The 16,324-nt window shown below is 32.2% G+C and overlaps 1 protein-coding gene across 1 annotated transcript; it reads left to right on the top strand.

Annotated features, from left to right (window-relative positions):
* The first annotated feature begins 213 nt into the window (after positions 1-213).
* Positions 214-13,574, top strand: LOC111627778. Its single transcript, XM_023371422.1, has 6 exons — positions 214-359; positions 441-544; positions 730-878; positions 6,137-6,258; positions 13,055-13,193; positions 13,515-13,574. Exons 3-6 carry the CDS (start codon positions 734-736, stop codon positions 13,520-13,522), a joined length of 414 nt encoding a protein of 137 aa, XP_023227190.1. The 5' UTR covers positions 214-359; positions 441-544; positions 730-733; the 3' UTR covers positions 13,523-13,574.
* The last annotated feature ends 2,750 nt before the right edge of the window (positions 13,575-16,324 follow it).

Below are 16,324 nucleotides of genomic sequence, written 5' to 3'. Positions count from 1 at the left end.
ATACAAGATTTTATAGGAACCTAAAAACTGTGTTATATAAGGATTACTATTTTTTACATTATGGGATAAATTTATCTAGGCAACTTGGAACGAAAAGACTTTGTACATATTAGACATTTTTTGATTTGGATTCCTTAGTATAAAATTTTAGACAATAAGAACCAAATTCCTAATTATATTCCAGATATGTAAATATTTGATATATAGTTATACTAAAAAATGGCATAATTCTATAAATAATAAAGAATATGTAAAATATTATAAATATATCTTGGATAAATTATAGAACTTTTTAAAGTTGTTTGATTTGTTTTTTTAGAAGGCCAGTGTCACAATCAACTAATAAATATGGAATCAAAGTATGTTTGATTGTTTATAATTATATATATTTAAAGTAAATATATTTTACAGATATTGCAAATTTATATTATATTTTACAGTTACCCCCCTTAAATACAAAAGAATTATCACAAAATCAAATTAAATTGAAACCAATCAAGCAAAATCCAAAATTAAGAGTGACATGCAACAACAATTGGGATTGGTAGGTTTGTTAATTCGATTTATAATTTGTTTGTCAAATTTAATTAATTAGTGAAAAATAATAATTTTAAGATGTATATGAAAAGCAAATATTATAAATTTTTAAATATTTTCAATTAGTATTTTAGATGTTAAAATATAAATAATGAAAGTTATTAATCAGTTCAATTTGTTATTTATTTTCAGGAGAATGCAACAAGAATTTATTCAAACATCAATTCATCAACAGAATATACAACCAAATAACAGTATAAAAGCTCCTACATCATATTCCACAATGCCAGTAATAAATAATGCCATATTAAATCATTCAATTCTGGAACAGAAAAAGAAAAGTAAATGTCTTTATAAATATTATAGAACCTAAGATCATAATTAAAATATGAATTTTTGGGAGGTCTTAAAATTAATTATCAAATAAATTATTTTATTTTTTATATACAGTTTTAAAATACCAAAGTGGTATTTTATATAGTGGTATAAATATTTAGGAGAGTAAGAAAAAATATTGTTGTAGAGAGATTTGTATAGTGAAAGTTTTTCTTTTAAAAAAGTATTTCTTTTTCCATTTAGCATTGCTAGACTACAAATAGGGTTATTTCTACAAAGTTAGACAATGTTAGAACAGAAAAACACACAGTGCAACCTCCACTTCCCTAAGTTGACCTAATTTTCATAGACCAGGCATACACCATATGTACACAATAGGAAGCTAACCCCTCTATATTGACCATCTGGCTATAACACAGCATTAATTTACTCTCTATAACTTCAGCAGTTGAGTCCAGTTTGCACAAAGATTAAGAAAAAGAAATTCAGCAACAAATTTCTTCAAGAAGAATATTAAAGAATACAATAGTTTTACTTTGATTTGGCAATTTAACAATGATACAGTAGAACCCCTCTAGTCCGCCCTCGGCTAGTCCATTGCTCCGGTTAATCCGACCGTGGTTGAAGTCGAGAAACTTGTCCTGACTCGTCAGTAACTCACCACCCGTCGCGTTGTTCTGTGTTCGTTACAGTATATGTTTTATATTGTGTGTACGTATACAGTTTTGTGTGTTTTTCAACATGTCAGGAGTGAAACGTAAACACGTTACTCTTTCATTAAATGAACAATTAGCATTGCTACAAAGACTGGACAAAGGGGAAGATTGTTTATTTTACTTTTTTCTGATAATCCGACCTTTTTTGCGTTCTGACCATAACCCCAGTCCCAAAGATGACGGATTAGAGGGGTTCTACTGTAATTATGGATTCATTTCTTAACCCAGTAGGGAATATCAATTAGGCTTAGCTGTAAACTTGCTGCAGGTGATCAACATATCTATAGATGGTCACATAAGCATAATTCACAAATTGTCACATAAAAACAAAAATTAAATTAAATCTATCAGATAGCACAAAACTCACTGTTATATTGTAGAGTTTTTTTGATTTGGTTAAACGCTTTGTCATTTGACTGATTTCCAAGTGTGAAAATGGTAATAAAAAAGTAGGCTGTCTGTTTACTTTCACAATGGGGTATGAAAGGAGAGTTATTACTTTTGGGGGAATATGTGAATGATCTATTTACAAGCTGACCTTGACAGAAGTATTTTTCTGTAATTAGAAAAACAGAGCCATTTTACTCGCTTTGCAGTAGCTGTGAAAGCAAGTTGCCAAGTAGTTATATGATAAAGAACTAGGCTTTATTTTTTCGTCTTTTCTCTATGCAAGTTGACTGGAAATTTTGCTGTTAATTAAGTTATGATGGTGAAAAGGAAAGAACTGAAAAAGCTGACATTGAAGGAGAAGGTTGATCCTTTATGTTTTCTAGAAAATAGTAACTAAAGAAAGACAGTGGAACATTTTGGTGTAAGCAAGATGATAGTAAGCAATATCCAAAAACATAAGGACGAGTACTTAGAGATACAATAAAGTAGTAGAGATTTAAATAGAAAAAGAGAAAAACTTTACTGGATAAAGTCAGATTTTGCTGGTTCAAACAAATGAGGGCAGTTAATGCCCCAATTTTTGGCCCAATGATCCAAGAAATTGCTAAAATGTTTGCAAAGGAGCTGGGGTATTGGATTTCCAAGCATCAAGTGACTGGCTTGAGAAATTTAAACTGTGTCACAAAATCTCCTAGAATGTGTTGTATGATGAATCTAATGAAATTCCAGTAGTTGTTGCAAAGTTCATTGAAAAATTTCCAGACTGAACCAGTTGCTTCAAAGATGATGACATCTTTAATGCTGATGAGTATGGGCTCTTTTTCAACACAATGCCTGACAGGATCCTCATTATAAAGGGTGACAAATGTAAAAGTAAAAAACTTTCTAAAGAACATTTTATAGCTCTGCAGTATGCAGGTTAACTGGAGAGAAGCTAAAACCTTTGGTAATTGATAAATTGGCAAAACTTCAGCACAAAGACCTGGAAATCTAACATATCTGCATGGATGATTGTTCCCTATTTGAGAAATGGATACTGTAAGAGGTATCAACCAAGAAAAGAAGAAGAAACAGTCTATTCTCTTGGTAGTGGACAATTGTCCTAGTCATCCCCAAGTGAATCATCTTACAAATGTAAAACCAAAAATTTGACCTCCAAACACTACATTAAAAATTCAACCTCTTGACCAAGACATAAATAAAACATTTAAAATGAACTATTAAGCTCAGCTGCTGTAGTGGGTCATTGCTAAAATGCAAACCTATGGCCTGTCTGCACAAGCAAATTCATCCACTGCAAGCTTTGGATGCTGTTCTCTGGATTAGTTCTGCTTGGAATAAAGTTCAGCCTGAAGTAACTCAGAAGTATATCAAGAAAGCTGGATTTGTTATAACCCAAGAACGAGATTTTGTAGCCCCTTAGACAGCCACCTCCTGTGGTGAAATTCAAGGGAGTGGATTTTGAAGATTTTGTTACAGTGGATGAAGTGGCAATCTGCAATGAACCTGACTCAGAGATAATTTTCCAATCAAATATTGACCGAAGTACAACCCAGCTGAAAAGTGCTGGAAGCAAATGAAGAAGAAGAATTAAGTAAGGAGGACACAAAAATTTCAGATATTTTGAAAGAAGAGGATGTCAATCATTTGATAATGCTAACTGCATTATTCATTTGCCATGGAAAAACACAGATAAGCTGAGTGGTGTAGCGAACATTGAGAGTGCTTTCTCCACTTACATTCATATAAAGAATAAGAAAGATTAAAATTGACTTTTTTTTCAGAAAGAATGACCAAACCTTGAGAAAACAATAAATATGTAAATATATTGATTTTATATGATAAAGTATTGTATGAATGATTTTCCTGTATTTTCACTGAGTGTTTCTGATGACATTCTCTAATAAAAGCTGAACAATAAAATGAAGCACATCTACATATCAGTACACCAGTTTCCTTCAGTCCCTTGGATGGTCAACATATGGTTTCAGAGGTCTTACTGTAGTATTATTCATTTCCTCTAGACAAGATTTAAATGATTTTATTACACATTATTTTTACAGTATATATTAAACATCAAAATACTAAATCAGTCAGAACCTGAATCTTCATAGACAAAAATGAACAAAGTAAAATTAAAAAATTATATTTTAGAATTAGTTTAGTTTTTAAGGAGAATGCTTTTTTAATTATTTAATAAGTGAAATTTGCAACACTAAGACATCTTGTACACTTTCTAAAAGAACTTTATTATGTTAAATGAGTTTAATATAACAAAGTTCCCCAGAAATTATATTGAGATACTATGTCCTATAACCTTTGGATGTACAGAAATGACAATTTTTGCATAACTTATATTTGGATTAGTTGATTAGGATGATATTTGGTGTGTGTCATTGGAAGATAATAATAAAAAAAATACGTAAAATATTGTTTATCCACTCTAAACAATTTAAAAGATTTTAAAAAAATTACACTGGTGTAAAATTCTGCTCCACATTTCATAGAAGTATTCTCGAAACTGGCAAGTTGTGGGCTGTACAGCAGTGAATGAGAAGTGAAACTTTCTTTTTCTTGCATTGCATCTCATTTCCTTATCCATTCTTTGGAGTCACTGGGAGAAAATTGTTCCCATCATCAAAGCTTTACTGGTAGATGTGTATTCAACTGGAATATCATTAAAAAAATTTCACAATCAGAACTACTGTATTAATGAGTTGTTATATGTCCATATGGCTAGACAATGACTATCTAGAATTGCCTAATGAAATTTCAAATTTGGATAGATATGAGTCCAAAAAGTGCCAAAAAATAAAACTGATGTCCTTCATTGTTTTGTGTTAAATATCATAAAAAAATTTTCCTTAAAAGCTAATGTTTCAGCTAAAAAAGAAAACAAAGATAATTAATTTTGGACAAAAATTTAGGCAACAAAATACCAAAAACATTAAATCTGACAACCTTGTTCTCATTTGTATTGATGCTACTGATGCTGGTAATGTTTGTGGTGTTGGTGTAGTAGTAGTTAGAGCTAAATTGAAAGTGCTGGAAGATAAGCATTGAATACAGGAAAAAATCCAAAGACAAATTGGAATAACTGTATTATTATTATTATTGTAGAAAAAGAAAAATACTATGTATTTTATGAGTACAGTGTAAAAAAATGTATCACTGAACAGAGATTTATCACAGTAGAAGATATCATTCACTTAAGAGACTTTTATGTCAAGAAATAGTTCCCTAAGCAATTAATATTAGCTTATCATTATGGAGGGATTTATCATTATACAGTAGAGCCTCAAAAACTCTGCCTAATGTGGACGGAAGGGTGGCTGAGTTTATGAAAATGCCGGGTTATTGGGAATGGCATTAAAAAAGGATAAGTATACGTGTTTCCTCAGAAAATACTGTACTGTACTTGTATGTATTGTTTACTTGAGAATACAACAGAGAATAAACTGTCCAAATACTCTTAAACAAAGGAAAAGTACAGCTTTTATGAAGGCATAGAGCCTTTACTACATGAAAATGAAAATTAATGAATACACTGTGTACAGTAATTTACCTGATAAGAAGACCTCAGAAAAGCATAAAGCTGTCTACAATGAAAATTATCTAGCCGACTTCCAAGTCCTTAGCCACTGCACTGACACTTTCTCTATTATCCAGTCTCTTTAATGCCCACAACTTTTGCTCCATAGACATGTTCACTTGTTTTCTTTTAACGGAAGATGCCATTGCAGAGTACTGTTGTCATGATGGAATTGTTTAGATGTATGGTTCCCACACTTTTCCTCTTTTTCAAACAAGCAACGGTTGTCGCCATAGAAATACGGATCGAGAAATGACCGTTAGTTTTGAAAACAGAATAGATGATTGGCCGTTGATCATCGGACGATCGCACAGACCTCCAATAGGACTACGAAGCGCTCATTAGTCAATCAGTGCTATCTTCATTCCATATAAAAAGATTAAGTTTAAACGGGAAAGTTAAGTTCGCCTAAGTTTGTTTTCACCCTGCCAAGGTGTGGCCGAATTATCCGGAGTGCCGGGGTTTCGAGGCTCTACTGTATCAATAATTACTGTAATGAGATTTGACTGTATTCTATTAACTCTTAAAAATTTAATAAAATAAGTAGGTTTTTTTTTGTTTTCAGATTTTGGAGAATTTACACATTTTCCCAAATTATACAATATTACACTTCCAAAAACAACAGTTTTCTTCTCAAATGCTGCTGTTTTATATCCAACTGTAATTAATTCAAATGTAATTAAAAAGGTAAACATTTATAAATATATAATCTATAAAATATGAGAAATTTTATTATTATTATTCTAAATAGTCTTTTCTATAGTAAAAGCTCCATTTGTGTATGTTTCTTGATAGTAATATTTTTTGTAAAAGAAGTTTGCTATAAACTAACCTCTTTATATATAACTATACTAGCAGTTACCCGCGACTTCGCCCGCGGAGGTTTTGCAAGCAAACCCCATTTATATTCAGTATTTCAACAACCATAGTAATTGTTATATAACACCTACTGCTGAGAATGATGAGAATTGCTCAAAATCAAACGAACTATTTTCAATTTGATCAATTTTCTGGAATGTTTACAATCGTTCTATAATCGAACCAATATGCAATAACAAATTCAAATTTAAAACGGTTCGAACATTTTTAAAATCGAAATTGATAAAAATATTTATAACAATGTCTGAAATGTTTAATACATCTAAATACTCGATGAAGACTAAATTCTCTCCCTCTCCCGCCCGCGGGGGAATTTCGAAAAATCCCTTCTTAGTGTACATTGCCATGGCATACCCTACTAAAACGCAGATAAAAACAAAAAATCGCATCTAAAATAGTACAGTAGAAGCCGTTCTTCCGGTTAAGCCTTAATGCTCTCCCTCTCCCCCGCGGGAAAATTTTGAAAAATCCCTTCTTAGTGTGCATTTCCGTGACTTACCCTAACTGTCTACCAAATTTCACCTCTAGGTTAAGCGGTTTGCTCTGGGCGATGATGAATCAGTGAGTGAGTCATTCAGTCAGTCAGTCAGGACAAGCAATTTTATATATTTAGATTTCATTTTGAGATTGGAAGAAAGAATTCTGTACAGTTATTCCTCATACAACATGATACTTCTACAGCATGGTTTTGCTCTAACACTGAAAATTGGAGATGTCTCCATACAATATGGTTTTTGGTTTAGGTCTAACACTGAGAATTTGGAAAAGTCTCCATACAAAATTTCACAATTTTTAAGTACAGACTTCATTATTCAAAATTTTTTCTTCAAGTAAACATGCATGTTGTCTCAAATTTGCTCATGAGTTTTAGAATGTTGAAATTTTAAATTTATTTTGTGCCTTTCATCAGGTTTTCTTTAATGAAAACTGATAGTGCAATTTTTTCCTTGTCCTAGCTTTCTTATCAACCAGGTGTTGTCATTGCTCCCAGACTTTAGCCCTTAAGACTGTCACTGTTTTGTTTTTATAGATTAATCTTTGTATTTAGTAAAGTTTATTTAAACGTGTTTAAATAAATGCCTGTTTTGTATTAGTCCCTTGTTTCATATAACATGGATTTGCATAACAAGGCACTTTTTAGGAACGTAACTACTGTGTTATATGAGAGATACCTGTATTAATACCATATAATTACAAAGCCTACATTAGATCTGGTTAACATTTTTTACTCACTTTGGTCTCAGTCCACGTGTTTGCTTTGTCATGGAAGGATCTCGCTTGATAAAGGAAATCTTGAGGTATTATCAGAAAGTGACTGATTTTATTGAAAAGAAACATTCTGACAAGGTTCACACTGGCCATATTGCTACTCAGAGTAATGACATTTGCCTAAGTCATTTTAGAAACATTTTAAAAAGTAGGCAAAGCCAAACCTCTTTGGATATATATTTAGAAATATTAACTTATATTTCCACAACTCATGCATTATAATAGCATGAGTTGTGGAAATTTTTATGATAAATCTAAACTTAAACATCAATTTAAATTCTAAAATATATAACAATTTTTNTAACTAAATACACTCAAACAAACCTTTACATATGCAGCCGTAATTTAATAGATAAATTCAAACGTTTTCGACCATATTCAATGGTCTTTATCAAGAAAAACTGAAAAATCGAACTTCAAATTAAAAATTTGCATTACCGATGCAAGCGTTATTTTTGGAATGTTTTTAAAAAAGATATTCTATCGTATAAGCGCCATCTCTACATATTGGCTATAATTAGTTAAAATAATACCAGTAAGTACATTAAAACACAATAAAGTGTTAAAATAATGCCCGTAAATACATTAAAATACAATAAAGTGCATATAGAAACAAGAGTTAAGAGAGTTGCCACTATGCTAACTTTCTTGACTCTTATATTATGCATGTTTGCCATGCTGCCGATATTTTGCTTGCATCCCGGAAGTTGATAGCTAAACCTTTTTGGCTTGTTTTGCAGATATGCCAGGCTTCAGCGTATCTGAGGTGCTTTTTGTCACGTACTATTTGTATCAATTTAGCACGGTCCCACTCCGCTTTGACCTCTTGTGGGTCAGCTAAGACGTACGTCGCCAACGCTGTGCACGGCTGTTCTTTTCTTATATTTCTCTGATGCTCTAACAGCCTTTGTTTGATGGATCTTCAGGTAGCCCCGATGTAGAACATCATATTCTGCCTCCGTGTGTCTGTAACCGGGATTCTGTAGACTCCTGGAATAGTGTTCTTGTCCACAGCATCTTTGTCTGCCCTTAGCAACTGATAAATAGTGGGACTCCTTTTGTATATTATTCTTTTCTTTGTAGCAGCTCCTATTCGCCTATATACGTTGCTTAGCGAGGCCTTGTACTCCATCGTTGTGAACTCTTCTGTATTTTGTAGACTTCTCATCTTGCTACGTGTCTTACATAGGCTTTTTATAGCTTTAGTATTAATCCCGTGTCTCTTAGCTAATTTATTGATATAACCGAGCTCTTCGTTTCTGTCCTGGGTACTGCTGCANCGCTAAGCAACGTATATAGGCGAATAGGAGCTGCTACAAAGAAAAGAATAGTATACAAAAGGAGTCCCACTATTTATCAGTTGCTAAGGGCAGACAAAGATGCTGTGGACAAGAACACTATTCCAGGAGTCTACAAAATCCCGGTTACAGACACACGGAGGCAGAATATGATGTTCTACATCGGGGCCACCGGAAGATCCATCAAACAAAGGCTGTTAGAGCATCAGAGAAATATAAGAAAAGAGCAGCCATGCACAGCGCTGGCGACGTACGTCTTAGCCGACCCACAAGAGGTCAAAGCGGAGTGGGACCAAGCTAAATTGGTACAAATAGTACGCGACAGAAAGCACCTCAGATACGCCGAAGCCTGGCATATCTGCAAAACAAGCCAAAAAGGTTTAGCTATCAACTTCCGGGATGCAAGCAAAATATCGGCAGCATGGCGAACATGCATAATATAAGAGTCAAGAAAGTTAGCATAGCGGCAACTCTCTTAACTCTTGTTTCTATATGCACTTTATTGTATTTTAATATATTTACGGGCATTATTTTAACACTTTATTGTGTTTTAATGTACTTACTGGTATTATTTTAACTAATTATAGCCAATATGTAGAGATGGTGCTTATACGATAGAAAATCTTTTTTAAAAACGTTCCAAAAATAACGCTTGCATCGGTAACGCAAATTTTTAATTTGAAGTTCGATTTTTCAGTTTTTCTTGATAAAGACCATTGAATATGGTCGAAAACGTTTGAATTTATCTATTAAATTACGGCTGCATATGTAAAGGTTTGTTTGAGTGTATTTAGTTAAGAAATGCAGTCTCTGACGAGTTATGTTATGTAAGTTAAGTTTTAGTATCATTTCCCTTCTCGCACTCTTCCGCTACCAGTTTACACCTCCACCGTCGTCTATCCTCAAAGGTAAAGTGCAAATATAGCTACATTTTTTTTAATCAATTATTATTCTATTATGGTTATTTATACATTTACAACTACAAAATGCATTTTTCAGTGTTTTCCTTACTATAGTTATTTTTTTTTAATGTACAACTTAGTTTTAGTTTGAGTGTGTTTTTCATGTTGGAACGAATTATTTGGTTTTACATGTAATCATATGGGGAAAAATGATTCACCTTATGACATTTTCGTGATATGATCTCAGTTTCGGAACGGATTAATTTTGTATCCTGAGGTACCACTGTATATGTCATATTCTTTCAGAAAGCATTCTCAGAATTTCTAAAATGCATTTTTTTGTTTTATTCTCTCACCTTTTTGCTCACATTCCTGGAATAGCATAAAATTTTTCCCACTTGTAATTTTTTCTAGAGAGGGAGGATTAGCAGGTGTGAAACAATCATGATAGAATGAAAGTTTTTTTGTAATATCCTATAACAGTAAAAAAGTTCATAAACATAAGATGTACATAGATTAAACACCTCAAGAATTGGTATATATTTAGATGGTTAGATGATTATTGGTATATTGGTATTATGATGTATACCATAAAGAAAAAATGTTATATAATTAATAAGAATATTTTGATTAATAAACTTGAGAACATACACGATTTACTATATTTATGATACCAACGCAGAGAATGTATAGTGGCTATTTTGGCCGAGTCAATTATAAAAATGCTTAAAAAATCATTATCATAAGAAGCTTATGTAGCTATATTGTTATCAATTTGGCAGCAAATTTCTAGGAAGAAAGCCTAAGGGTCTAATCTGTTGGAACAGGATTTACCCTCCTCTATTTTATCAATGCATTCCTGTGGGTATGCGTTTGGTAAAATAGATATACACACCATACACACAATATACAACTTATAGGATTATCCCTGACATTGAAAAGCTTCTTGAATGCCTCAACTTCACTACTAAAGAATATTTTCAGTGGAAAACTGTGCTCATGCAGGAACATCATTCCATCAGTGATGGAATGATGTTCCTGCATGATAATGCATGGACAGGAACATCATTCCATCAATGATGGAATTCCAGACAGGAACATCATTCCATCAATGATGGAATTCCAGACAGGAACATCATTCCATCAATGATGGAATGATGTTCCTGTCTGGATGTTTTGATTCAATGCTCTGTATGGGGTTTGGAGTCTCTCTCTCAGTAACTTGCATATTGATAGCAGATAGGGTTTGTCAGCTTTTAAAAACTGGTTTTTCAAAGAAATTTGTATAATTTGAAAACCAAGTTTTCACAAGTAAAAACACCGGGTTTTGAGCCTACACATAAAATATAAAAATAAATTAATTATTAGATTAAAAATATTTACATTTTGACACAAAATCGTCTCTGTCATAAAACAGGAATATTGTTAAATAAATACAAAAAAAAAAAATCCCCCTATGCCTAGAGTGTCAAATTTGGCTTAATTCAAGCTCTGAATGAGATAGTTGGACCTTTATGCAACCTTATCAGAACTGTAGAGCATATGTATAGGAGCAAAAAAGTCAAAGGAACAATACCTCTACAAGCAACCCTTTGTGAGTTACAGCCACCAAAATTGGGTCGTGCAAGATAAATTACATAAATATCTTCAAAAACTTGAAAAAATGAGTTCGTCCAGTCCTAAGACATTAAAGCAGGAGTTTTTAGTATTAGAGGATACAAACAGAAGAATGAAAAATTTAGATCTATTATTTAATGTTTTAAAGACGATTAAACCCAGCTTAGTAGCGAGAGAGTTTTTTTCTATTTCTGGCAATTTTGTGTGCAAAATAAGGACATGGTTGAGCAATAGATCTATAGACATTCTTTGCTTTCTAAAATCATATTTTCTTAGTAAAAATAAGAAATAAAATATTATTTTGTAGGCAACCATTGTTGTTTGTTTTTCTTTATGGTTTTCTATGGAGTAAATTTTATGGTTAAATGTGATATTCTAGCATTTGTTTTTTGTTTTGTATTGTGTAGACGTTGGTTGATTTTATTTTGTTGCATTTTTGAAATGTTATAAATATTTTAAAACGTTTTAATCTATTTAATAAGTTGTAAATATCTCTTATCTCCATTTTTTGAAAAAAAAGTTGAAAACTGTTAAAACCGGTTTCGTAGAAAAGTTGAGCTTTGAAAACCAGTTTTTTTTAAAAGTCGGTTTTTGTATAAACCCTAATAGCAGATTCTTCTGGAAGAATTTTAATTAAAAGTGGTCCCTGGTAATCGAATAAAGAATATTAACATAATCTTCTGTTTGCTTTGTTGAAAGGTTTTTAGAATTTTCTGTGACCAAAGGTTGGTTACAGAAAATTCCAGTAGGTTGGTTACAGATTCATAAAGGAAGTGGCAAGATTCACCTTTGACAATCCTGGGTAAGAACTGCTCACCTTATGCATGATAACAGAGCAATGTTGCAGTGACAGACCTATATGCACATTTTTTAAACAATCATACAGGGTGTCCTGGAGCTTTTTGACTACATTTATTAATAACACAAATGTATGTGGTGCCCATTCCCCACATTGTCATGATTTGGTCAAGTCCAATGTCGTGCGCAGGCATTCGGCACAGGCGGGAAAAAGGACGAACCATTAGAATCACGATGTAGCGCGAATGATGTGTCAGCTTAAATATTTGTTCAATAATTAGTATTAAGATAATTTGTTTAGTGTTCTTCACTTGTAATGTTCTTTTTGAGTAATCATATTAAAATATACATCATTATATATCATAAGAAGTTTCTCATATTCTTTCTTAAACTGTGTTCTGCATATGCTTCTTAACACCCAGCCCAGCCATCTGTAGACATCCACATGTATTTGGCATATATATAGGATATTATGGTTTTTTTAAATTATGTTTTTAATTATGAACATATGAGAAATACAGGATGTTCTATATCTTAAAAATTAAACATCACTTACCAAGTAACATTCTAATTTCGAACATTGTCGAATTGAAACTAGTGTGTAAAATCTGACATGGACTTTTCGATTAAGTCATTATTATTTTGTAATTAGTAAATACTATTTTTAATATTGTGTAAATTAATTTTTAATTATCAATATTTGTTTTGTCCATTTATTAGATACAAACTGTTAATAAAGTAGAAATAAAAAAGAAAGCCAATGAAAAGATGAGATATCCACCATTAAACCAAAGTGTCAGAATCATAGTGAACAATATTGACAATGAAGGTTTCAAGAAAACAAAACTTGAAAAAAATGGTTTGACTTATTTTGATTTTAATTAATTATTAGTTACCTAACTTCACTGCCTGTAACTGGTGTTCTTCTCCAATACGAAGGATTGTATTGGAGAAGAACACTGGTTACAGGCAGTGAAGTTAGGTAATTTATCAATTACGGTGTTATAATTTCTATGTAGTTTATCTAATTATTAGTTAATCTCTTGCAATATAAATTCTTAAATTTGACATAACAGAAAACAATTGTTGCTAAAATAGTTTTTTAATATTCCTCTTCTTTTTTTCACATTGATAAAAATGTATTAAAACAAAAATAATTTTATTTGTATTATTATTACAGGACACTGAATATTGGAAAAGAAAAATTTGCTCATTTACTTCATAATTATACAGAAAATGTAAATGAAATAAAAAAAAAGGAATAAATTTAATACATTTTTGTTGATTGAATGGTTTAATAATTTTTTTCTATATAATTTTAACTAAGAAATTATAACTATTTTAAAGTGATGAAAAAATTTATACCAGATAATGAAAAAATACAAAGAAAAACATCTGAGAAGTAAAAAATTATGACAATTTAGATGACAATCAGTTGTCTAAATTATCATAATTTTTTACTTGCTGCAATTTGTTTACATATTGAATGTGTTATTAAATCAAGTGCTAAGAAGTTGTATAGTTCAGTTGGCATTTGGCAAAGAAAGCATTCATTTTGCAGAATGCCAAACAAATGCTTTTGATGCACTTTTGGTAAAATTGTTATTAAAATTTTTAATTGGCATAAATTTGAGCTTTTGTTATTCTGTTTAACATTTTGAATAAAAATTATGTTTTGATGCAATTTTAAGCTTACAAGCATACAATTAAGTGATAAAAGCAAAATAGCTCTATGGGGGAAACCCACATGAACTTTGACCTATTGACCCAGAAGTTTTGCTGACATTTCACTGATAACAAAAAAGGCTTAAGTTTAAAATTTGAGTTTTCTAGACCCAGTAATTTTTCCTCTAGGAGCATCTGGTGCCAAATGAAGAAAAGAAGAAAAGAAATTTTTTGGAATTTTTGAACTTTTCAATTGCTTATATTTCTGCAACCCCTTAACTGAAAAATGTGAAATTTTGCAAACTACCTAAAAAAACAATTATCTTTCAAATGAGATATTCGGAATTACTAAAAGGCATTTGGAGAAGCAACAAAATCAATCCCTGAAAATCGGCAACTCTGATTCCTGTATATATATCAGTCAGTATCTATTTTACTTGGTGCAGAGACACTGCCATGGGTCTTGATTCACTAAAGATAATTAAATGGATATTAATTGTATTTTTAAGATTGGTAAGCTAAAGTTTTTTGTTTAGAATAAGATTAAGCAAATGATCATTGTTAAGTTAAATTCCACATGTTGTAATTAGGGATTGCAATACAGCAGTGTNTGTTATTTTTTTTGACTTTTCTAAAAGTAGGATCTCAAGAAACAAATGGTATTGATGGTGTTGTCTCCCAACCTACTTCTTAATGAACTGCATATATATCCCGCCCTATATAAGGCCTTTTCTGCCTCTACGCTAGTTGGTTTCATTGTCATCAAATAATGATAAATCAAAGATAAGTTTTCACCTCTGACTCCCTCACTTTCACAAACAGCCATTTCCTTTTTTAATAACTTATCATAATCCTTCTCAGTACTAGTTTCTTTCCGTTTCATGAAGTTTTCTTTCTCATGCTTTAGTTGGATCTCTAATTTTTGTTCCAATGTGAAATTCAGGAAATCCGGGTTATCTGGATCATCGTTTTCCACCTCCGTAATATCCTCTGCCATTGCTGCTGGTTCCACTACATATGCATTTACACGATTCAGCATATTTTTCATCTCCTGGTGCATTATATTTTTTTCGGCATGTGAAAGATAAAGCTTTCTAACGTTTTGGTCATACGTCTTCAAGTTCTGTATGTAAATCAGCATCCCTGTGACCTCGATAAAATGCTATTCTCTGATTCTTTTGTGGAGTGCCTCGGAAAGGTTGGCACTCAAGATTGTGTCCTGGCTTTTTAGTTTGTCTAAGACAAATTTCAGGGTTGTGTCAGCAGTTATCAAACTCAACTCTTCTGCAGAGAGCTTCTATGGCCAGTTTAAACTGCAATCGTTTCATCACGTGATTCATTGATGTCACAACCAACCGTAAATTAGAATTATGCACCAAGATTAGGATAGGAGTTACTTATTTTATTTAGCGTGAAGACACTTTATTTAGCGAGAGCGGAAAATCAACTGGCAATTAGATCATCAGAGGTAAAAGGGCGGGCGGTGCAGTGTAGAGCGGGAGTGTAGCATGTGCTGCACTGAACAGCAACGTCGCTCTTGCCGAGTGATAGTGCACGTAGCAAAGCAGCAAGGCCGACGACGTAGACTTTTGCGCCATTATTTAGAAAGCTAATTGAGTATTTGCGGATCCGCAGTGCTGGATCCAGCTGGATTGCTGGATGAGGGATCCAGCAATTGCAATCCCTAGTTGTAATGTCCAATGTCAAAAATAATTGATAATGAAGTTACAATGAATACAAGTGTTTGTTTCTTTATAAAACTCAAATGAAGTTAAATGCTGTAACATTTTTTATCTTTTTACTGAGTTTATTTTCATTTGAACAAAATCTGCTATAAATTCATATCCTCTCTTGGACAAATATTTAATTCCTTTTTTTTAAACCAAAAAAACTTCTCTCAGATGATAAGGTTGAGACTAATAACAAGAAACGAATATATAGTAATGCAGCCCCATACCAATTGTCATCCTTGCCAGATGGCATTTGCATTGGTTTATAAAATGACACTTCCCAAATCAAATTCTACCAGAATTGAACAGTGAGTGGTTATTTGATTTTTAACAGCCGAAGGCATTAGACCTAGTGACATCCATTGCAGGATGTATGCACAATGTGGAGAGTTATGCATGTTGCTACAAAAAATTTGGGTTTAAAAGTATACAGGGTTCGTCGACTTATGTTTGTTTGGTCTTTCTTGAACTTTTGAACCCACTAGCAAGCTTTCTGCTACAACACTCATGACTTTCCATATTGTGCATACATCCTGCAATGGATTTCACTAGGTCTAATGCCTTCGGCTGTTAAAAATCAAATAACCACTCACTG

The sequence above is a fragment of the Centruroides sculpturatus genome, unplaced genomic scaffold, assembly GCF_000671375.1.
Source record: "Centruroides sculpturatus isolate CEXI.00-Female unplaced genomic scaffold, Cexi_2.0 scaffold387, whole genome shotgun sequence".
NCBI classification, from domain to species: domain Eukaryota; kingdom Metazoa; phylum Arthropoda; class Arachnida; order Scorpiones; family Buthidae; genus Centruroides; species Centruroides sculpturatus.
This window is presented reverse-complemented; position numbering and strand designations above follow the sequence as displayed.

Excerpts from the sequence above, each read along its gene's own strand:
- LOC111627778 (XM_023371422.1), top strand. The coding sequence starts at position 734 with ATGCAACAAGAATTTATTCAAACATCAATTCATCAACAGAATATACAA. Across the intron at positions 879-6,136 it reads TCTGGAACAGAAAAAGAAAA|ATTTTGGAGAATTTACACAT; the intron begins GTAAATGTCTTT and ends TTTTGTTTTCAG. Across the intron at positions 6,259-13,054 it reads ATTCAAATGTAATTAAAAAG|ATACAAACTGTTAATAAAGT; the intron begins GTAAACATTTAT and ends TCCATTTATTAG.